General features: G+C 37.4%; 1 protein-coding gene across 3 annotated transcripts in view; it reads left to right on the plus strand.

Annotated features, from left to right (window-relative positions):
* The window catches only part of VEPH1 (ventricular zone expressed PH domain containing 1), a 138,080-nt gene that overhangs the window by 73,992 nt on the left and 39,710 nt on the right, over positions 1 to 24,378 (plus strand). For 2 of the 3 annotated variants that reach the window (XM_053461391.1, XM_053461393.1), the window contains 4 exons: positions 7,392 to 7,604; positions 8,311 to 8,699; positions 20,689 to 20,828; positions 21,911 to 22,045. In XM_053461391.1, the coding sequence (XP_053317366.1) occupies positions 7,392 to 7,604; positions 8,311 to 8,699; positions 20,689 to 20,828; positions 21,911 to 22,045 (877 nt within the window). The remainder of the gene's footprint in view (positions 1 to 7,391; positions 7,605 to 8,310; positions 8,700 to 20,688; positions 20,829 to 21,910; positions 22,046 to 24,378) is intronic. The other variant, XM_053461392.1, reaches the window with a different exon arrangement.

A 24,378-nucleotide genomic window follows, 5' to 3' on the forward strand; every position in this document is an offset into this window, starting at 1 on the left:
CAATAATATCACTCTGTTCTATTATGCTGAAGTTATTACAGTTTAAGCTGTTCACAACATGATGTGGGTTTATTCACTAAGGAGCAAGTTGACAGAAGAGTCCCCAGGAGAGTTGATTTCAGTTCACTGACTTAAACATTATGTTACTTAGGGTCAACCTGAGTGACCTTCTGATCCAAGAACAGCTTGGATGGTCCTTTGTAAAACATATTTAATTTAGAATTCCAGAAAGTCACCCCTCATTGATCAAACTATGTATTAAACAGGGTCACTTATAACTTGCTTCACAACACCCATTTTGCGAATAAACCTCACAACGGCCTCCTTTAATGAAATAAAAAATGAACATGGCAGACCCAGTGGTGTCCTTGTCTTGTTAGGCTGCATAATACTTTTTGTTATTTCCAGAAAGGAATCCTTGACTCAGCTGGAGTCTCTACTGATCATTATAGTAATCTAAGGGAACATGAGTGTAAATAGACATGCCAAACTGTACAGTATGGATCATATTTATTAACGCCTGAATAAGTTTATCTCATTTTTCCTATACTCTAGAGGTCTAGTGAGACATATGGTAAAACTTAGACTTCATGTGTTTTCCATTGACTGTATTAGTAGTCTTTCTTTTTATGGTGATAGAATGGGCAGTTTGGGTATGTGGAGAATTATTCTTGCAAGGAAGGACAACAAGGATATTATTAAAGATTATATAAGCTTTTGGCTTCCTACAAATTGTCTTCTTGAACTAAATCACATGTCTAGTACATATTCTTGCCTTGTGTTTATCCTCGGTGTGGTACAATATATATAGTAAAGTAGCAAAAATTTTTTCAAACAGCAAATATATGTAAATATATTTTATATATATATATATATATATATATATATATACAGGGCCGGCCTTTGGGGTGTGCGACAGGGCGCCACACTCCAGGGGGCGCCGCCGCGGGGTCCGACGCCACTGTAGCGTACCGCTGCCGCCAGCAGCGTACCTAGCGGGGGCGGGGGGGCGGTCCCCTGATGAGCGGCACCCGGCACCCCTCCAGAGACGGACAGTAATGTCCGCTGTCCGCCGCTGGAGGAGCAGGCTCGCAAGGGAGCGGTATCGGAGGTCTTTAACAGACCTCCGGCTCCCTTGAGTGATTTTTAGCCGGTTCAAGGATCTCCCTTGAACCCGGCTTAAAATCACTCAAGGGAGCCGGAGGTCTGTTAAAGACCTCCGATACTGCTCCCTTGTGATCCGCGCGGCAACAGCTGCTGTGTGCCGGGGTTTGTTGTCAGATCCCGGCGCACAACACTGAAGCCGCGCCCACCGCTGTCCGTGCCCTCTGACCCGGAAGAAGACAGAAGAATTGAAGAAGAGGAGCGAAGAGAAGGAAAAGGAGCTGTAAGGAGAAAAGAGGAAAGGTAGGAAAGCATGGAGTGAGAGTGGATTAGTGTATGTGTGGATTAGTGTATGTGTGTGGATTAGTGTATGTGTGTGGATTAGTGTATGTGTGTGGATTAGTGTATGTGTGTGGATTGGTATGTGTGTGGATTGGTATGTGTGTGGATTGGTATGTGTGTGGATTGGTATATATGTGTGGATTGTTATATATGTGTGGATTGGTGTATATATGTGGATTGGTATATATGTGTGGATTAGTGTATATGTGTGGATTAGTGTATACGTGTGGATTGGTATACGTGTGGATTGGTATACGTGTGGATTAGTATATGTGTGGATTGGTATATATGTGTGGATTGGTATATATGTGTGGATTAGTATACGTGTGGATTGGTATACGTGTGGATTGGTAAGTGTGTGAGAGTGATGGGTGTTATGCTGTACCATTTCCAATGTCTTTTTCATGATCTAATTATGCTCTAAAAGTACATCATAACTCCCATCATTCTATACTGTTCCATACAGTGGCAGAGCCTTGCACCCCCACCGCAGGACTCCTGAAAGGTAAGTGAACTTCAAAGAGGGAAAGGGTAGATAGTTAGGAGGGGGTAGATAGGGAGAAGGGAGTGAGACAGGGGACATGGGGTAGATAGTGAGAAGGGAGTGAGAAGGTGTAGATAGGGCAATCATACTCCTATCATGCCAAGTCTGCGAGTACATCCTGGAATCTGGGTATGCCTGGGCATGATAGGAATGTGATTGCTGTTAATTATATATATATATATATATATATATATATATAATATTGTTATTTAATTGTTTTGACCTATTTTGGTGTGTTACTTACTTTAAATAAAAGTGTTAGATTTTTTTATGGTGTGGGGTGGGTCATATTCGGTTTTGGCCAGGTAAATGCTGCACTTTTGGTTTCAGTCCAGAATTTGTTTCGGTGCATCCCTACTACTAAGCCAGACAATGAAGTGGTAGGCCTACACCACATCAATGTTTGGTGTGGTATATAGTGATTGGGGTTTTGTTACAAGTTTTGTTACAAGTTTTTATTCCTTTCCTTTTTTTTGGATGGGGGGGCGCCAGAGGAGTAGTCCGCACAGGGCGCCAGAACACCTAAGGCCGGCTCTGTATATATATGTATCTGCAAGTGTGTATTCAGATTTTCTTTTTGTCCAAGGAAGGAAAAATGGAGCATCCTAATCAGTCAGGGTATAGTTTGTCCATAGCTGTATTTTATGATTTCATTGTCTGTTGCTAAAATGTCGCAAAATAATAATTAAATATAAAAGGGTTAAAGGGACAGCTTAATGTTGCAGGAAGCTTTTCCAAAGACAAATGCATATTAAAGTACTCTTGCATTCTTCACAAAGGTTAAAGAGAAGCTGCGGTAGTCTGATGATTTGAAAGGGGCACATCACAAAAATTTAAATGACCCACTCAGCTATCAAAAACACTAAAGTTCATATAATGGCTAAACTGTCCCTTTAAATCTGGGGAACTGCCAGACTATAATTGGTATATTATGGGGTGATCTAAAATATGTACCATATGTAATTCCTTTCACATCATCATTCAATTAAAGTAAACAATTACTTTAGATCACTTTTTATAATATCTTAAAAACAAAATGAAGCACATATTTAATGACATGATTTGCTTCAGGTGTCTGGTGAACTCATTTGACATGAATATTGCTATGGAAGATTGCAGATCTATTAATATCACCTCATAGGTCAGATTACAACTTTATCCCATAGGATTTGTGAAATAGATATTTATATATGAGGCAGGTGATATATAACATTCTCAAAACATTCACACATTACCGTATTTGCTCGATTATAAGACGACCCTTCTTATAAGACGACCCCACAAAATCAAAATATTAATTTAGGAAAAAAATAAAAAGCCTGCATATAAGACTACCCTATAGGAAAAGTTTTACTAGTAAATATTAATTCATGTAAACTATTTTTTCATATTTAATAAAAGCTATGATTGAGAAAAATTTTTTTTTTTTATTTGCCAACCTGCCCCCCCAGTTATGCACATCTGCCCCCAGAAATGCCTTATACCCCCCTATTTGCCACTCTGTCCCATGATGTGCCTTTTAACCCTCTATATGCCACTCTGCCTCCAGAAATGTCTTATACCCTCCAATATGCCACTGTGCCCCATGATATGCCTTTTAACCCCCTATATGCCCCTCTGCCCCATGATATGCCTTATACCCCTATATGCTACTCTGGCATATAGGGGGTTAAAAGGCATATCATGGGGCTGAGTGGCATATAGGGGGTTAAAATGCATTTCTGGAGGTATATATATAACTGCTAACAGCAATCACACTCCTATCAAGCCAAGGCAGCCAGTACATGCTGGAACCTGGGGATGATAGTAGTGGGACTACAGCCTCCCTATGCCATGCTACCACCACCCCCCCTTACACATCCATGCTATCACACACACACTCATTCACAAACATTTAAATACTCATTCATTCCATTAATCACACATACTTCACACATTAATCACAAAAACCCTCCCCCACCCCCTTACCTGAACTGCAGATCTCTCACTCGAAGACTTATGCAGGGGCCCGGCTGTGCGAGCAACTTCTCTGGCCCCGCCCCCAGAGGAAGGAGGGGGGAGGTAGAGTTATGTGAGGACTCCGCTAGCTTCCTGTTCTCCTGCTGCTAGAAGCAGAGACGTTGCTCGCGACCAAAGCCCGGTAAGCAGCAAGGCCCCAGCAGAAAGAGGTCTGATTAGAAGACGACCTCGATTATAAGACGAGTGGTATTGTTCAGAGCATTTGCTCTGGAAAAAACCTCGTCTTATAATCGAGCAAATACGGTAATTGGGTATAATGCTTCACTTCCTCCATTTTTGGGGGGACATGATATAGACCAACTACTACCGTGTCTTTATGTAACCCAATGGAAGTGTAATGATGTAGACTCTGGAGCTTGCTGTAGGTCTATCACAGCCAAATAATACCACAACATAAACAGGTGGCCACAACATAGCCCTAGCCCTATAGGGCCTTTTGATTACTTTCAACATAAAGGCCCATAGAATAACGCCAACATTAGGGCCCTGCAGTCAACAAGGAAGACACACTTTTATTTTAAAAAAAACACGTCATCCAGGCACACTCCTCCTGCAAGCCTCCAGCAACCTGTTAAAAATATACTACCAGTGCCACCTTCACCCCCATGGCCCCTCCAGAAAATATAGTAGGAATTAGGTAGGCCCCCCTAGCATAACTTTGCAATCTTTGCAAGGATAGCAGGCATAATGGTGACTGGCTTGTGGGGCTTGAGCTTGAGTTAGTGAGGGGGCCCTATCTGTCCATGCAATACTTTGTTGATACACCGATCAGCCATAACATTACGACCACTGACAAATGAAGTGAATAACACTTATAATTTTGTTATCATGGAACCTGTGTGGGATATATTATGCAGCAAGTGAATATTTTATCCTCAAATTTGATGTGTTAGAAGCAGAAGAAATGGGAGACCAAGGCTTAATGACGCACGTGGGGGTGAAGGCTGGCCCATATGGTCAAATCCAACAGTAGAGCTGCTAGCTCAAATTGCAAAAAGAGCTAATGCTGGTGTCAGAACACAACGCGCATTACAGATTGTTGCAGACCAGTCAGGGTGCCCATGGTGACCCTTGTCTTCTGTCGAAAGTGCCTACAATGGGCAAGTGAGCATAAGAACTGGACCACGGAGCAATGGAAGAAGGTGTCTTGATCTGATGAATCATATTTTGTTTCACATCACATGTGTGTCAATTGCCTGGTGAACACATGGCGCCAGGATGCATCCATGGAGGCCCCACCTCACAACTTACAGGGCTTAAAGGATCTGCTGCTAACATCTTGGTGCCAGATACCGCAGCACACCTTCAGAGGTCTAGTGGAGTCCATGCCTCGATGGGTCAGGGCTGTTTTGGCAGCAAAAGGACCTACACAATATTAAACAGGTGGTAATAATGTTATGGCTGATCGGTGTAGCATAGCATTGTCATCAAACTGAGCAGTTCAATGTTCACTGGCGATTTAAGATCTACAATTCAGCTGCCGTCAAATGATAGAATACCAATCTTTATGGATTTGTATTTGATAGTATCTACAACTGATGATCAGGATCATAGCTGGGAAACAGCTAATTGGTGGTAGTGAACATCTGTTTGTCCCCCAGTATTTAAATGACCATGCGGGTGCATACATTTCTCTGCTTCCCCCTTAACCTACAGGACGTCTAACGGCTACAAGGTTTGCTAAGCTGTCCCTGGAACAGCTGTTGTGGGCCCCATAGTCACACAAATACCAATGAGATTCTAGCAAAAGTAAGTACTTCCCAGCTTCCATGGTGCCATTTTAGCCTTAGGTCTTGGCTCTTCCAATAAGTATGTGCTACAGAAAGCGTCAAACTGCTGGTGTCTCACTTGTTTGCAATTGTCGTCCCCTTTAAGCCAGAGCTGCGAATCAGTCTGTTAATTCCTCCTGAAGTAGCACTGATTTAAATTAAATTCATGTGTGCTAAACCTCATACTTCAAAAACACAATCCACATATTATTACTGATGTTGGCTGAAACAAAACACAGAGTACCTCCATCCCCATAAGAAGGAGAAGAATGCTGTTGGTAAGTTTATTTCAATGAGGAATTCCGAGTAATGAGGACCATATACATACCAATGGTTCAAATACATATCTGTCACATATAATATGAGCAAGAATGAATAGAATGCCAAAAGATACCCCCAGGAAGGGATATTATCACCTAACAGATATTGTACTGTATACAGTATAAATTCCATTTCAAAAAAATGTTGTCTAGGGCGGAATACAAATGTTTGAAATAGGTTGCATATGAGTTGGAAAAAAACACTATCATTTAAATGGACTAACATCAATACTAAATAGTACTTAATTACCGTACATTTAAAAAAATGTTTCCATACTGTCAGATATTTCAGTGTAAGATTTATTAGCTGCAGGTCATAAATAGGCATTTATTGATTAGGAGACAACAAAAGAACTTTACAATTTCTTTTATCTATCACAGTATGAAGATTTTTTTTATCACAAAAAAGGGAATAATTCAGGTATATTATTAAGGACCACGTCCCTGGGCGTGGTGGTTCTCTCCATTCGCTAACACACACAAATCTTGTTTCTGCTGCTAAAGATGCTCACTGGAGGCATGGATTATTTGGCAAAGGTACTTAAGCTGCCTGAAAGCCATCAGTCAGTAAAGGTAGACAATTCATGTGCACACTTTTAAAACAGGATTGCAAAAAAAATTCATAAATATTCTTTATATTTTATTATCTGTAACGCAAAATAAAATTGGTAATGTGGCCAACAGCATTAAGTATAGTAATGCATCAAAGCATCCTTCAGAAGCACTACTTTCTTGTATTTTTGTGTCATAGTTTTTGCTTTTGAAGAAGACTTGAATTCCTACGAAGGAATTGATGATGGATGCTACCATTACATGCTACCATTGTACATCTTTTCATTTGTACTCTTCTCCTTAAAATGTTTTAAAATATAGAGGTTGAACCTTAACTCTGTCCCTGGGAGTTCTTCTTAGTTTGCCATTAATATTTATACATTTCTTTTTCTTTCTAGTGAAAAAAATCAAAATAAATAATAGAGATACATTTCACAAAGGAAAAATACAATTATGTGTCTCATTAGTAGCAGGTTAAGCATTGGTCTTCAAATCGTTTCCTTTAATGTTCCTTTACTATTTTCTTTAGTATCTTTTAATATCAAAATCTGGATGTTTTTAAACTAAGTGGTTGAATATTGGTTAAAGAGACCCATGTGTTTACTACTCTTGCCCAGGTTTGGATTTTACATTAGGCGCATGTCTAAGGGTGCTTAGGCTTTGGGGGCCATCAGTGGCTTAATGTATAATCCTGCTGAACAGATAACATACATTAAATAATAATAAAATGCAATCCTTTAGGACTGAAAACCACATTCAAACGGAACCCTCATTTAATATTCATGACTCGGTGAAAGGTCCTTTTTTTGGTGACACTGGTAAAGAAAAGTCTGAAGTCAATGGTGGAGATCTCAATGATCAGCATCTCATGAATGACACATTAACCGGTAGAAACTGCATGTATACTGATGTGAAAATATTAAGTGATGATAAAAAGGACAAGAGAGTTAGCAGGTATGTGGAGGTACTTCTTGTCTATGTACATGGAAGCTTTTAATAATTTCCAGGCATTTCATCACAATACAAGCTGTCATATCTGATTTCTGGATAGTATTACTCCTTATCCTCTTTGGACTAAGATGTGTTATGTCTTTTCTCTTACCCGTCATTATGGTTAAATTAGTTGACATCATCAGACAGTGAGTATCCAGTGGTTCAAGTAACCGTCTAAAAGGCACACCAGAAGGAACGCTTGGTCTACTGCTGTAGGCAGGGAGTTAACACTGAAATGATCTCACACATTTAACACATTATAAAATGTATATGTCTCACATTGTTTTGTTGCTTTAATATGTAGAACTTTTTACAACTACTTTAAGAGCATCGTTTTGTCATAAAGTGGTATTGCATCTTGGATTCTTGCTCAGGTTCAGCAAGTTCAAGTCAAGTTCCTTAAGACTCAAATGTGTACTTTCTGAGTAGCAAATCACATCAGGGTTGTAAAGTAAACTAAAATGCACCATCTTGTATGTGCTATAGTGAGAATGCTAGCTTTAACAATAATTTTTGTATATAATTTAACTATTAGTGAATCCAGCCCTGTTAAGAGTGTGTTATCATTAGATCCATTACTACTTGTCAAAGGTCTTGGAAAGTTCTTATGTTGAAACGTATGCTTACCTTAAATATCCTTGTCTGTGTTCCTTTGTTTGCTTTGCAGGTCAAGAAAATTGGCAATGAATTCAGGAAACAGAACATGCATGAGTTTAGTGAGCGCTCAAGAAACAGAAAATACAGACAGTCTTGGTTTAATGTCTTTATCACATTTTTTTTTAAATCATGAAGATGAAAGACTACCATCTGGCTCAAACACTGAAAACTCTCCAAAGGACAAACCTTTAGCTATAAATCAAATTGATAATTGCACTGAGGTAGTAAGTGTTACTGAACCAAATCAAGAAAATCCAAATAGCAGAGATACAATTAAGGAGCATATAAATCAACAAGATAAACTCTTCTTGCATTTGAAGGAAAATGTTAATGAGATAAGAAACTATGTTGAAGAAATGGGGAGACAAGTTCCAGTCCCTGATCAGTGTATCATTGAAGGTAAGATATTTATATAAGTCTAAACTGTGGCACGGGCAGAAATCCAAAACAATTGTCCGAATGCCTATATGTAAAATGTGGATCTGAAATATAATACTTTTGCCTTTGTCCAAAGTAGACTCCAGCACAAATGTATACTGATGCAGTAGTTCATTCCTGCAATCATTACATTTGATGTATTACTAACCCTTTTTTCATCTTCATTCTCCAAGCTAGCTAATTTTGAGAGGGAATTCTTTAGCCCACACATTCAGTAATAATTAGTTAATAAATCCGACATGCCACTATGTTACTAAGTGTTACCAGAGCGAACATATGGATGAATGATTCTATCATCTCCTCTAAAACTGTCCAAGACTAACTGTCTTGGACACATTCCGCTAAAACAAATACTGTAATTCTTTTTTTCTTCTAAATATGCATTTTACACCAGCTGCTTTTTAGTTGGATAAACTTTTTTGCAATTTAAAAAAATATATTTGTTTTTCATGCTGGCATTGTTACAAAAATGTCATACTATTGCAATTTCCTGGAAATTCCTGAAGCAAACAATTTGCCTTGTAGTTTCAAAGATATACATGAGTCATGGCCAAGGATCAGGAGATAGCTTGATTACTCATGGATAAATAATCTGCCTTTTTATATCTCGGACAATAAATATTGGATTAGTTTTCTCTTTTGTAATAATAGACTTGTGCACTCAGATTCGTTCGAATTTAATGAAATTTGCTGATTTCGTCAATTCGTATGAATCACCGAAAACAAAGCCAGACCCTACCCCGTGAAATAGATGAAATTTCATCCAAAATTCACAGGCTCTTTCACTCCCACTCTCACATTCTCAAAATATCACCTACATTGGGAAGGATGATTGGGAAGTCTGCCATTTTGACCTAAGATAACCTCCAGTAAGCTTCCAAGTTTTTGGTGACATCCTCTCCCTGCCATTTTGGTGGAAGTTCACTAGGAGGTTATGTCTGTAGAGATGTGGATGAAGAATGAAGAGAGAAAAGAGAAAAAAGGAGAACAACATGATGCGGGACACAGAAGCTGAGCTACGAGACATAGAAGTGGAAGTGGTGGGCTGTGAAGATAGGGAGGCTCAGAGAGCATGAGAGAGAATGGAAATGAGAGTATGAGAGAGTAAATGTGGGAAATGGACAATTAATTTCATTTCTGAATCTAAAAAGGCCTCCCCAATTTTCGTCCAAAAACAAATGGGCTGAAAATGAACTGAAAAATGTGTCCGACTCGCTTTTGGCCCATTTGCACATCTGAACCATATAGTGTATTAGAGGAATTAAATTAAATACAGCCATATTATATATTATTGTTATTTATTGTTAACATGTTGCACCACTTTTACAAGTATAATGGGGCTAAGCCAAGTACAGTAAGCCTTACTTGAATTTGTTCTCCTAATCTCAGTGTATACTAGTTGGCAGTATACGTTTATGAGTTTCCTACAAACACCTTACTTCCTGATCTTTTGAACCACCTTTGAAATCATTGCACAGGGTGAAAGCATGTGCCATGGGCTGAAGTCCCAAACGTGTGATAATGCATCCTGACCTTTAATACTTGTGGCTGCGTTTACGTAAAAGAACATGGGTGCCTTTGTACTTTTACCTTCACAGTGATATTCATAAAACACCCAAGCAGATATTCTGCCTATAAACCCCATCTGAAAATACAGGCATACATTATACGTTTCTAAACTGCATTGTCTGTTCAGACATGTTACCCATGAGTGTCATGAGTGTCTGGGGGGGGCAAGAGAGTGCACTGGAAATTCAAATGATAAAAAGGTTTTGTACTGTGTTAGCCATTGAGAAAACAGGAGAAAAGTATAGTTAAAATGATACTGTTTATTGGCTAACTGAGAGTTTACTTGCGAGCTTTCGAAACCAAGTTGTTAGGTCCCTTCCTCAGGCATTAATGAAGCTAACACAGACTTTTCTAAATACAAAAGCACAATTCAATAGATATGTGTTTATCTAAACTCTTTGTTAACTTGTTAAGGATAGCTTTTATATCATTATGGATTGATGCTGTAGCTGCTGTGGAATGCACATCTCGTGATTCTCATGCATTTGGTTGGCTGAACTTCTTAAGAAATGTAATAACAGCACTTCAACTGCCAACTGTTAGCCATAACTGCTGCAAAACTACCAAGTGGCCTGTTGTGGTTCCAAGCCTTTATGTTCATTTTTACTATCCTTGAACTACCCTATGTTTTGTGATAAATCAGAATGGTTGGCAGCCATATTGCTAGCTGCTAGTTAGAGACTGGGGGTTGTTGTGGTGGGCTACACTACGCACTAACTTTTTTGTTGTTGACTGTAGCATCCTTCTTGCTTGTCATAGCCGCCATGCCATAGGCTGGGTAAGAAAGAGGTCTGTCTATGGGCCATACAACTGACCACCTCTTTCATATTCTCTTGAGCATCGGGGAGAGAACATTTCCAGAGTCGTCGCCATTTTGCCCTAAGGTGAACTTCTGGTGGCGCATTGTGAGAGATGATGTCATCAGAAACGAGTCCCACCATTTTGCCATTTAGGAAGCAGTACTTCCTATGGTGTCCTCTCTCCAGTTCCTCCAATCTAAAGAAATTAAAAAGGTGAGACAATAGAAGATGAAGAACAAGAAGATGCCGAAGTGGTCGGCAGAGAAGTTAGGGTAACATTTAGAGAGTGTGAGACAGAGTGTATAAGAATGAGAGTGTGAGAGACTGTGAATGAAAGGGCCCAAAGATTTCTGATGAAAATTCAGAGTTTTCTGTTTCATGGGGGAGGTTTGGCCTCAGTTTTCATGGCCCTGTACAAATTGCCAACTTTTTTTTGTAAATTTGCAGTTTGTACAAATCCGAATACACAAGTCTACTGTTAACATAATAACAAAGTAACAAAACAGTGAAATGAAGTTGGATAGTAGCAGGCATCTGAGTTGGAATCCTATTTATTTAAACAGGATTAAAGCCTAACAATATTACCTTAATAAATAAATGAAGTAAAATTGACCACTGTGGTCTCCTTAGTCAAAGCTAAAATACTTACAAATGGAATTAGTTAAATTGATGTTTCAAACATTTATAATCCTCTGGTTTAGAAGTTATTCGCAAAATGTGGAATGTAAATGGATTGTGCGTCATTTTCATTTAATCCCTGCAAATTATCTGAGGAGCCTTTGAGCCTACCGTGCCCTAATTTCCCATAAATTTAATATATTCTGTCATTTTCAGTACATGTTTGACTTGTCTTTTCAAAGTATTACTGTGTTTTCTACTGTAGAAGCTACCTTTCACAATAGAATAGGGTAAATAATAGAATTAGAGTCAATGCTCCTGCTGATATCATTGTATTGGTTGCTATGGTGATAAGACAAGTTTTTTCAATTTTTTTGCAGAATCCCTTTTTTTATTTATAGATTGCCAGTAGATTCCATAGAACAATTTTAATAGGTGGACAGTAAAAATTAACAATAACGTTTTAATTAACAGTATACAATTGGCTATTAGCTTGACACAATTTAAGACTAGTACAGAAGGTGAAATGACCCTGCCCTTGTGAGCATTACAATCTATTACGTGAGCTTACAAATCTATCAGATATATAACTCGCAGTGGTTTCCATTCCATTGGTGGTAATGCTACCCGCACAATAATATCATTTTACTTTTTATTTTCTGTTATCAGTAGAATTTCTTGGCACTAAATAATTGTTTTTTTCACCAATTTCCCTAACTACAAATCTAAATTTTTTTCTAAGATTTTATAAGGTTTTTAACTTAGAGCACAACATGCGTAGCTTTACAAATGATAGTCATCCATAGAAACAAAGGGTCTTGTCTTAATGTGTATACACAAAATATGTGAATAGGTATGTGAGCTTGAAATATAAGACCATCAATTGAATGATTCGTCTAAATAAATGAATAATACATGCTTTGCAATTCAATTAACTAACATCAAATCATTAAGAGTAGAAGAAACTAAAACATTCTATCGTTAAAACTGATGGAAATATCAGCAGTTGGGTAGCTTATTTGGGTCTGTAGACAAATAGTGTGTTTTAATTTAGTACATTTTAGTGAGATTGTCTAGACGATCAAAAACTTTATCTAGAGATATCTTAATTTTAACACATTGTTAAAAGATGAAACTAACAGTGCAGAGAGAACAGGAGAGAACATGGTTCAAGGGATTAGAACGGCACTGGCAGCAGTAATGCAGTCCCACGCCTCCTCTGGGTCGGATTTGACAGTTGGCTTAGATACTGAGAAATTGTTTGATACGTTGGCTTGGCGACATATTATCCACAACCTTACATTTCTACCACACCCTCTATAAGGCCACCAGGAATCCTTACCAATGGTGTGGAATCACCTCAAATTTGCCTGAATAGAGGAGTGCCTCAGGAATGCTCACTCCCGGCTTTATTGTTCAATATAGCCATGGATCCCTTCCTTGGGGCACTACAACTCCATCCTCAATTCAAAGGCATTTGAAATGATTAATGATACATGGGTTAGGGTACAGGGCTGAGACATTGGCAGTCTGGGGAATCTAGTTGATGGAGGTGGATTGTGGTAGATTTACATCTGCATCCCTTTTTGTTTTTCTTTTATGTAGAGGCAGGTGAGTAAGGTTTTAGTGTGCGTTCCCCTTTTCCTTCTTTACTACATATGGGTTGTTGAATCAGGCCCAGGGGATGGTAAGAGCCAATGCAACTCATTCACAGAAAGATACCAACCCAAAGAACCACCACCCTCAGGAATAAAAGAAATAAAAATATGGTGGGGGTTCCCAGAGCCTCTGTGTCCAATGGCATGTCAGGGGTCATCAATGCACAATACTGTGAAAATTCTGTAGAATGGCTAAATTCTATATATAGGTCATGGTGACCTAATATTATTGTGATCAATAAACCGTTTTAAGAAGTAAAGATAATAAAATAGCATAGTCCATTGCAAGAGAAGAGGGGAATCCAGCTCAAGACAGTGAGTAAAGCTTCCATAATCATCAGGAGGCTACCTCATAGCTCAGTTCGGACATTTTATATTGTATTTTAATATGTAATAAAGAAAGCCACAGCAAACCTACAGGAAATATCTAGGCAACACATGCAACAATATTTGTTGAGAGTGGCTCTCCTTTGGGTAATAATGTCTAAAACATTAATATCCCCTATTCAAAAGCAAGGCATTTTTAAAAAAATTAAAATTATGGATGTTGAGTTCATAATATAATGTCATATATGATTCCCTAGGTCATTTCTTAGGATTTTTTCCTGTAACACAAACCCTTACCATTTCTCCCCATTTCTTGACCTTATAATATAATCTGTTTATTGCATTCTCATATTTTCTTTCCTGGTCCCTAGACAGATTAAGAAATGATATGTTTGCCCTACTGGAATTCACTTAGAGCCAAAATACTTTTGGGGGGAATAAATGATACATGATTAGAAACACCATACAGATTTGTTGTTTTTCTTTATCTCTTTGCTGTTTTGTGAGAAAACACCAGATTAAATATTCTATTTAGTTAAATATATTTTAAAATGAACTATGAGGATTAAAGGTCAAGTTAAGCTCTGAAACAATTGTTTGTCAAAGTATTATGCCATGTGGTAAATCAAGGCCTGTTGAATTGCATAAAATGGAAAAGGGTTACAAAGTAATCTAAAGGAGTTTACATATTTATCAGTCCACAGTTTGACAAATTGTACTTTGGCTACTCTACTTAGAAGTGAGCGGCCAGCCAAGATGACTCCAAGGGCACAATGCAAAATGCTCAATGGGGTAAAGAAGAATCCCAAAGTAAAAGCTAAATGTTTGAATGAATCATTGTAATTGTAACATTGTAACAGCTCTGTTTATGAGTCTACCATAGGCAAAACATTGAATAGGCATGGAGACAATGCAGGACACCATGGAGGAAGCCAGAGCTCTCTAAAAAAAAAACAAAAAAACATTGGTACAAGCCTAAAGTTTGCCAAGGAGCACCTTGACACTCCACAACACTACTGGACAGCTGTTAGACAATGAATTCTCAAGTTTACGAAGGTATCATACAGGATAATGTCAGGATGGCTGTCCACCAGCTAAAGCTCAGTAGAAGTTGGGTGATACAGCAGGACAAAGCAAATAAAATGGGTTAAAAAAACATCTTTTGGAGTGGTCCAGTCAGAGCCCAGTGTTTAACCCATTAGAGATGCAATGGAATCACCTCAAGAGAGCCGTTCACACCAGACATCCCAGGAATATGGCTGAGCAGTTCTGTAAGGAAGAATGGCTTTTTCCTTACGGAAGCCCTTGTTTGAGGTTATTGCTGCCAAAAGAGGTTTGACCAGTTATTAAATCCAAGGGTTCACTTATTTTTCCACCAGCCCTGTAAATGTTTAATGTGTGTGTTCAATAAATGTTTGTGTGTTATTTGGTAAAGCACATTGTGTTTGTCTATACATGTGACTTAGATGTAGATCATATCACATTTTATGAACAATTTATGCAGAAAAACAGGTAATTCCAAAGGGTTCATTTACTTTTTCTTGCCTCTTTATATGTAGAAAACAATGTTAGTGGTAGAACTTTGTGTACCCTGTGTATTTATAATGTAGATGAAGACAATTTTCATAAACACAAAAAAAGGTCACTAAACAGAGAGTGCTTGCGAATGCAGTTGTCAAAAACCCACTAAAGTCAAACTCCCAAATTGACACTCAAATTATGTAGTCACAAAAAACAACAGATAACTCATGTATGTTCAGCTGCAGAAAAGTTGATGCAAGCTGAAAAAAACAAGAAACATGCCATTTTGTTAACCCACAAGTTGCTTGTTAGTTGGAAGAGTGATTCCAAAATGGCCGCTGGTTGCATGGAAGTATATACATACTTCCATGCACTAGCGTGTGTAAAGTGGATGGTGAATGCACCAGCATGTGTTAAGTGGATGGATAATGCATTTGAAGCTCATTTGGCTTGAGAAGAACAGACAAAAGTAAACAAAAGTAGCCACTTGTAACCACAATCACACACAACCGAAATAGGGCAGATTTATAATGGGTTTTCATTTTTATAGGCTTTTTTTATTTCAGTTTTTGTATGGTTCCTTTCCATGAGGACTCTGGTCATTGATGATCATCGATAGATGTCCCCAAATTTATTTTACATTTACTATCCATCTTGAAATGCAAGGATGGTTAATAAACTATCCTTCAGCTATGGTTTGACATGCATGCCCCTGCCTGCAATTGGCACAATTTAAAGTTCCATGCACTTGCATGTACTTACAAGCAAATAGTATATTTCGGAATATATGGGATATTTTTTGCGAGGGCATGAAACCTGAGTCCAATCTGATCAGTTGTGTTAACCCTTAATTGGCCATATGACCTCTTAGTGAATAGATCAAAACTGGGCCATGCTTAAGATAACAAGACATGAGAATACAGAAGCATATGATGGCATGATAGTGGGTAGCATGTATAAAGCATTATGGTGACATGGACTTAAATATTACAATGACTTATTTGTGTAACTTTTCATTCACATCATGTTTTGTGAACTGTTTAATTAAAAGACTTTCAATGTTTACAGATATTTCATCGACAGCACAATGCAATGATTGTTTTGATAACTACCTGGGGTTATAAATTAAGAACCCCTTGTTCTAGAATTTAGCAAACCAACAATGTTTGGTTCCCTGATCCATATAACTAGAACAAGAACAAGATGATAACAAAAAAGAAATATGACAAAACCTTGTTTTGTCCCAGAATTCTTTAAAAATAAAAATAATGTGTAGGTTACTTGGTGGAAGAAACTAATTGACTATTTGATGCTCACTCATCTGATTACACAAACATATTACCCAAATGACTCAAGGCAACACAAATTATAATATCTGATTGAGGAGTTACATATTTATACCATACTTTTAAGAACTAAACAGTACATCAAAAACACCTTTCAATAATTTGGGTTTCATGACAATGCAAAAACTACTACCTTGAAATAATAAATGCATGGTGGGAATTGTGTTTAATAATATTTTGTCTATGGTCTTTAAGCACTGCCCAGTAATATTCATAATACAGGTATCCACCAAACCAGAGTCCAAGTATCTTGATGAAGTCTGTAGGTGTAGTGAAGGGCAGGTCCCAAATGCCAAAAAGCAGGGTCTCCAAGCTTCAACAGTTGAGCTTTGTTTCTAACGTTTTGGTGAAGTCGTTGCGCGTTTGGACGAGTGCGTTCTCTGGCGATTTGCACAAAAGATGTTCAAGTAATTGATGTAGAGCAAGGTCTATATCTGTTCTTTGCATTTCTCAGGATTCTGTCTGATGCAGACCACCAAAAAAGACAAGGTGAAACAGAACAGCCTTGTCATTTACTACAGACTATAAATCCTCTGTGGATTAGATCAACATAAGGGCAGAACTATTCCCTTAAACCAGACCCTTCACACTACGCGTCTGCACTGTAAAACATATTGGTGTTTTGTAAACCAATTACGGTTATGGAACTCGAGAATAAAATGTTGCTTCTGAATAAATTTAAAGATAAGGACATTATAAATGTTACATACTTGGAGGTCCCTTACCAATGAGACCTGTTGTGCATCACACCTATGTAGAGGCTAATGCATTCCTGAATTTAAAAATATATGCCAAAGAGGATATGTTTAATTTGTATTATGACTCCATTTACCATATGGATAAAGCGGGCTTGCTTAATGCTTAATGCTGAAAAACATGGAAATTAATTTCAAAGAGCAGTAATTTTCTATTGGCTGATTTGATATTTAATAGATACAGGGTATGAAAACAGAAGATATATCTAACATATAAAATTTCTGCTGATTATTTTAAACCCTTTGAATTGAATGTAAAAGTTGTTTTACCATTCATGAAGTTTGTATGAAACCAAGTGTTTAGTGACTTGGTGGCCCTTTCTTTGGCTTGCCTGACATCCTATGCAACCACTTTTTTTAAAGTCACTGAGTAGGTGGTGATGATATCTTTCAGGTTTCAGCCAGCTGTATTTCACATGATTTTTATGTCCCAGGTTAAAGGAGGAAATAAAAAAACTTATTTGAGTGACTCATAAGTCTTCTTGATCCTTGTTTTATATTGGGAAAGTGGAAGCTGTATAAATTACCTTTTTTTCTTTTTGCTTTTCAGAATTTAAGACATTCTAGCTATATTGTTTAGGCATCCAATCACATAGTCAGATTATCCACAGACTGATTTTATTGTTCCAAAATTCTTGGAAGCCAAATAGAACACTGCTTTTTGAGTTGTGATCATACCGCATTAGCTGAACACCATATGTTCTGAATAAATTCCTGGCTTATGGTATGCTTACATTTTGCACTGAGGTACGCATGAATACTCTGCAGGGGATCTCCACTTTCCTACATCAACTTCCACATGTGTGATCAATTACCCAGCTAACTCATGACTCAAAACCATCAATAAATTATAATAACATCCAGATCTGAACACAGATTTTCCAAACTGGTTTAGGGCACTTTTTAGTTGTATATCACCTGACATGGCTGTCAGACTGTTTTAATTTAAAGGAGCAGAGCTTGTCTTAAATATTATTAAAAAAAAAGTTAAGAAGTGCAATGATATTGAAGTGCTTGCGTAAAATGTGAGAATTTGACGTTAGTAAAGTCGGTAAAGAATTATAGAACAGTTTGTGATTGTTACTGCTATATGTTGAAATTGGCTTGTTCATAGAAGCAAAGATGTTTTGGATTATTTTTGATGAAATTGTATCGAATCATAGCACAATAATAGCATACAAAATAAAAGTACACTTATGCAAATATGAGAATGTCTAACTTTTATCTTAAATCTAAAACCTTTACATTCTCCAATCCAATGAGGATTCTGTGCAAAGACAACTGTATTTCTGTTGATTTGATTCATTTGCAATTTTTCAGAGAAATAAATATTACCTAGATATTATTTACAATATACACATCAACAAAAAGAATATAGAAATAAGGAGGAGCATCATCTTTGTATGTGGTCCCTTATTTCCCCACCAGCCAAGAACAGAAAATGAATTATAAACTGACATATGTCATGACTAGGCTGATTTTATAGGCATCAAAAAACATTTTTTATGTTTAAATATTATTTTATAAAATAAAATGGTAACACTTGCCGGAGAGGAGCAAATGTCTGACACTATTTTCAGCTTGGCAGTGCTTACCCCAAAGCAAAGTGGCTGAATAACCTTCTGATTGTAGAAGAGATAATGTAGGCGTTTTATAGGGCAATCTTTGCCACATACAGTTTATAAGGGTTTACATATCTTTCATGTAATAATTAGTCAATTAAATATATGTTAATTTCTTGCTTACTCATTTCTGACAACCCAAACTTCTTGGGCACATATCTAAGGCTGCCACACAAGCTCTTTGTTAGTATTGTATTTCTTAGTCTAGAAGATTTAGTAAATACTATGCTGAATAGACTGAAAATCCAAAGCATGCATTATGACCATCAAAGGTCAGAAACAATTCTTACACAATTTGGTAAAAGCCCAGAAACTTTTCTATACATGGGACAAAATGTACAGGAACATTGCTGATGGATGGAGGGTTCAGGAGCTCAGCACTGCTCGAAATTAATTGGGGAAAATCCCCACTCAATGATGAGATCTGGTTTTAGTTATTATATTTTCTGTTGATTTAGCCAACGTTTTCAGGCATTTTGATAATTTGCCATTTTTGCAAAGTGCATGAAATAAAAAGAAATTGAATTGGGACATTTTTGTTCATATTTGATATTAGCTATATCAATTTCAATCATGGCTCACGGCCACCATAAATACTGGGCCAGTTTTACTATTCCCAAGTCTGCAATAATACGAATTTTCAGAAATCATTCATTATTACATTAGATTTTTTGCCTCGTGTCAATGACAAACCACACTATGATAGAAGCAAAATGTAATCTTTGCAATCTTAGAAAAAAGATTCAGTAATAGTTTCAAAATATGATTTTTTTTTGTCTTAGTTAAGCAATGTATTGAGTTAGATAATAGTGGAAGCCATCCATTGACGATACTGAAAGATCTATGCACACTCAAGTAATAATAGTAGTGCGTAATTATATATTTCTTTATGAATATACAAATGAGTGTCTTAGTAAAAGTCTTATATCAATAAAAAGTCACTGATTTTATTGTACTATATACATTGGTATTGTGATAAAAATGCATGTGAATATTGAGATGTTTCACAATTTTTTTATTCTTCTACACACAAACCGTTAGCTCCTTTACTTCTCTTTTTCTGAATGTAATATCACTAAATAAGTTGCACAGGCATATTTTAAAGAAGGAAAAATGGGCAGACTAGATGGGCCGCATCTAATGTCAAACTCTATTTTTCCAAAACAATTTTGTAGGTGCTTTCCACTTGCATGTGTATTTACAACCTAGTTTCGTGTTTGCCACTTTTTTATATGTTGAATATTAAACCCATTTCATCCTTCATATTTATAGACACTTTGGTATATCGCCTATTTACAATGTCTAATGTACCTCTCTATGTATAAATTTATGGGCATAATGAATGACTGCTTTTTTTCAGTATAAAACTTTAAAAGATTTTCTTATTTTGCAGACCTGAAGGCCAAACTCGACGTTACTACTTTCTTTCATTCCATCTATGTGAAATAATTATACTGGTCAAATACAATTGATTTTCCCAACGTAGACGTATTTTTCGGCCCATATATTTCTGCTGGCCAAAGGCTTATGTCATCAAATTCCACATGCACATGCATATTTACTATTATAGGCAGCTGGTTTTAAAAAGGCAGAGGACTGGAACTGTCATCCACTATAACCAGTTACGTGATTCCTGCAGTCAATGTATAATTTGCGTCCTGTGGAATAACAATGACTATAATTGTTCAATCAACAATATATAACTAATACTAATAATGTGTATCTTTTTCCTAGATACTGTTAGACGTTGTGTAGCAAAGCTGTTCTTCAGTTGTCCAATGAAGGGTCATTATTGTCTATACAGTAAATCTAGTTTTACACTCATCAGCCAACATCCACAGCTATGGATCCATATCATGTTTCTTTTCCAACAGGTGTGTGCTAACAACTAAATGGGAATATGTTCAGACTTTGTAAGAGCTGTAGTTGTGATTCCATGCTATAACTGACTGATGTAAAGCAGCTATTTAATTTGTCTACCCATTACTCATGTGAATGTAGCGCTTTGTCAGGCTAGATATGTAAGGGGCAGCTGTAATAATAGACTCAAAAGAGACATGGGCAGGGAGTAGGCAAAAACCACCTAACCTAAAGGTGGAATGTTGCCCAAAAAGCCTGTTAGTCTTTTTTTTCCTGGAATTTTCAAGACAAACTCAGAGAGCTCCAATGTATGAAATGGGGGACTCTTGCCTAACTCAGTGACTAAGGTAAAAAGCAGCCAAGGATATTTTTAAAACTTTTCTTTGACGGATCCATTACCAAATTACCTAAAACATTCTAGATGTTAACGTTGAAATATAGCGATAAGGTACTAATCTTATGAATGGCGAACTGACAGCATGATGCTTTAAAATATACAGTTATGTTGTGAAATTAGGTAATGACCAGGTTGCTGTTTGAACAATGATGTATATAGGTGAAATGATGTCATTCACTTAGGAGAGACTGTTTGCACAAGTATAGTTATACACAAGGACGAATATTAAACCATATGTATGACATCTTGTTATTTGAGATAGTTTTATTTAAGAACACACCCAGACATACAGTATATACAGTAAAGTAGCATTATCTTTTTGTTGAGAAAAGAGAATAGAGACATATAAAATATTTTTTTAAAAGCTATTGTCTTTATCCAGAGCAATAAAGATCTTTTTAAATCATTGTAACACTTTATAACTGATACATGAAATTGAAGGGTCTACATAAGCGCTAATAGAACGACTTTCATGTCAGAGGCATTAAACTCATTAGAAAAATGTGTTGTATTTACAGCATCATACACAGTTGTATTGATCAATATCAATGTTTGAGGTGACAGGCCAGCTCTAAAGCCAAATGACCTTGCTTTTGGAGTTCAAATAATAGAACAAACACAGAGTCATCAAATAAAGTGAAAAATGCCATAGAATGACGTATTGTGATGTTAATGTCTTATCTTTCTACTCCTCCACAGAGTATGTTTCCAGAGCCACTATCTATCCAGAGCAAATCCATACAAATCCTCAAGACGCTTTGGGAGAAGACTCAGTTGAAAGGAACCCACAGCTTTGAGGCTTCAATAATCCAGTCATTGTTTCCTCTCAAAAAGGTGCATTTATGTCATGACTTCTACATCGCAAATGGAAAGTTCAATTATGTAAATGCTTGCATAAAATGTCCCCATATTTTGTTTTTACAAATTAGGTCAGCTTGAGGTATAGTGCTTGAATAGTATGCAGATGTTGCTTTCATGAGTTTGTGAGAACCATGCTATTGCTCCATCTTTATTCTGGTAGCAGAATTTAAGGATAAATTACCTTGTTGTCATCATCAACATGTATGCAGAACATTCTGTATGCAATATTAATTGAAGGATATTCTCCCTCATATACAGTAGGGACTATTTTCAGATATCAGATCATTGCACACATTTGTGTCATCGGGAACATGCCACATTAACCTTTATCACCTTGACTGATTTACTTCTGTCTCTTCTTATCTTCTGTACTTTTGGCACCATTGTTAAATGCATATGCTTGGTCCTTCACAGTACAAGAACATGATCCAATCCATGGTTTTATCGATTTAATTGCAATCAGCATTCACAGGAAATATGCTCAGCTGTATTAGGCTTTAAAGTATAGAAAAGACGCTCAAAATAAAAACAACCTTGTGCCAACTAAAGGATTAGGCCTTGTAATGACCCTAATAAAGGCAGTGCCATGACCAATGTCAAATATGACATGGTGAGGAAAGTAGTATAGTAAATTAAATTTAGAATGAGAAAATACCTTATAATTATGATTAATTTAAGATTGTCCTGATTGCTTGTGTTTTTTGGCTCAAAAATGAATATTGTAACACTTATCCTCATTCACCCTCTGACATAATTTTTTTTTTTAAATGTTCCTTTGGAAGAAGTGTTTGATAATAGCACCTACTTGCCACATGCTCATAGAAGTTAGTAATAGGACCCCAAAACCTAATTACAAAATTGGTTATTCATTTCCAAATTTAATGTACATGTCAGCCAAATGGAGCACAGAAAAATAAGTTCTAATGATGTCAGTCAAAGAACATAAAGAAAACAGATTACAGGGAATCATGATTAGACTACCTCTTCTTCCTGCCTGAATGTTTAGTCAGTGCTATTAAACAGTTTCATTCTTCATCCATGTTTATCTCACAGAACAGGCATATCCTTTTACTGGCAAACACAACTGGATGACAATTTGCAACAATTTATTTCAACTAGTAGTTTATTAATCTGATTATTTCTGATCCATCAACCAAAGCCATTTGGTTTTTGTGGTGGTGTTTAAAGAAGGTAGTAACAGACGTTTCAATAAGTGAAAATAGACTATTTATTTAAAATGTACTATTCATACACTGACCTGGAGATGTTGTATTTTGCAAACAGGGAAAAGAAAAATGTCGGTGCGCTAAGCTAGTCACAGGCTCAAATAATACAAATGTGTAATATGAGGCCTACCAAACAGGTGTAAGCATGCTGCAAGAAACAGTGTATTGGCTGTACAATGTATACAAGAAACAAAAACTGTCTGCGCTTCTTACCCTAATAAAGTTGGCAACAAATATATAAACATAATATAAATGAGAGGTTTTGGTTATGTTGTATTTTGGTCTGTAAAATTATTGTCTGTAAAAAAAAACAGAACTGTTTCAGGAGTAGGGTATAATAAACAGGTAACATAAAAGGTAAGTATATATCTGCACCTGCTGCTCCTGGTTTTGTTTACTTTTATATAGCAGATGTAACAGCAGCCACCAGACACCTATTCATGCTATCAAGGCTAACCCGGAAGACCACACCCAGGGCCGGCCCGACAATGAAGCCGAGTGGGGCAACCGCTCCAGGTGGCACTTTTGAAGGGGCGGCACTTTGCCCTTTTTTTATTTTTTATTTTTTTAAAGCCGAGAAGAGAGAGAGAGGGAGGGCGCCGAGTGGTTTTATCTTACCAAGTTGTCAGTACCCGCTCGGCAGTGGCGTCGGCAGGGGGGGGCCAGAGGGGGCCATGGCCCCCCCAACATCATGCTGTGCCCCCCGGTGTGCCCCCCCAATTAAAACGCCGGCTTTTTTTTTTTATAGACCCGGAGGAGAGTAAGAGAGGCGCCGAGCGGTCGCTGAGGATTAAGTTCTCGGCAACCGTTCGGCGCCTCTCACTCTTCTCCTCGACCGCGAGGCCTCTGCCTTGGTCGCAGTGCCTGCGTTTCAAGCCGGGCGCCGGTATATGTCGTCATATCAGGCGCCCGGCAGTGAAGCCGCGCACACTGCAGAACCAGGGATACAGAGACCTCGCGATCTCACCGCTGGACAAGCCCAAGGTAAGTGAACTTCAAAGGGGGGTAGAAAGTTAGAGAGTCAGAAGAGGTAGATAGGAAGTGAGAAGGGGTAGATGGAGAGGGGATAGATTGGGAGGG

Source organism: Spea bombifrons, chromosome 3 (assembly GCF_027358695.1).
Source record: "Spea bombifrons isolate aSpeBom1 chromosome 3, aSpeBom1.2.pri, whole genome shotgun sequence".
NCBI lineage: Eukaryota > Metazoa > Chordata > Amphibia > Anura > Pelobatidae > Spea > Spea bombifrons.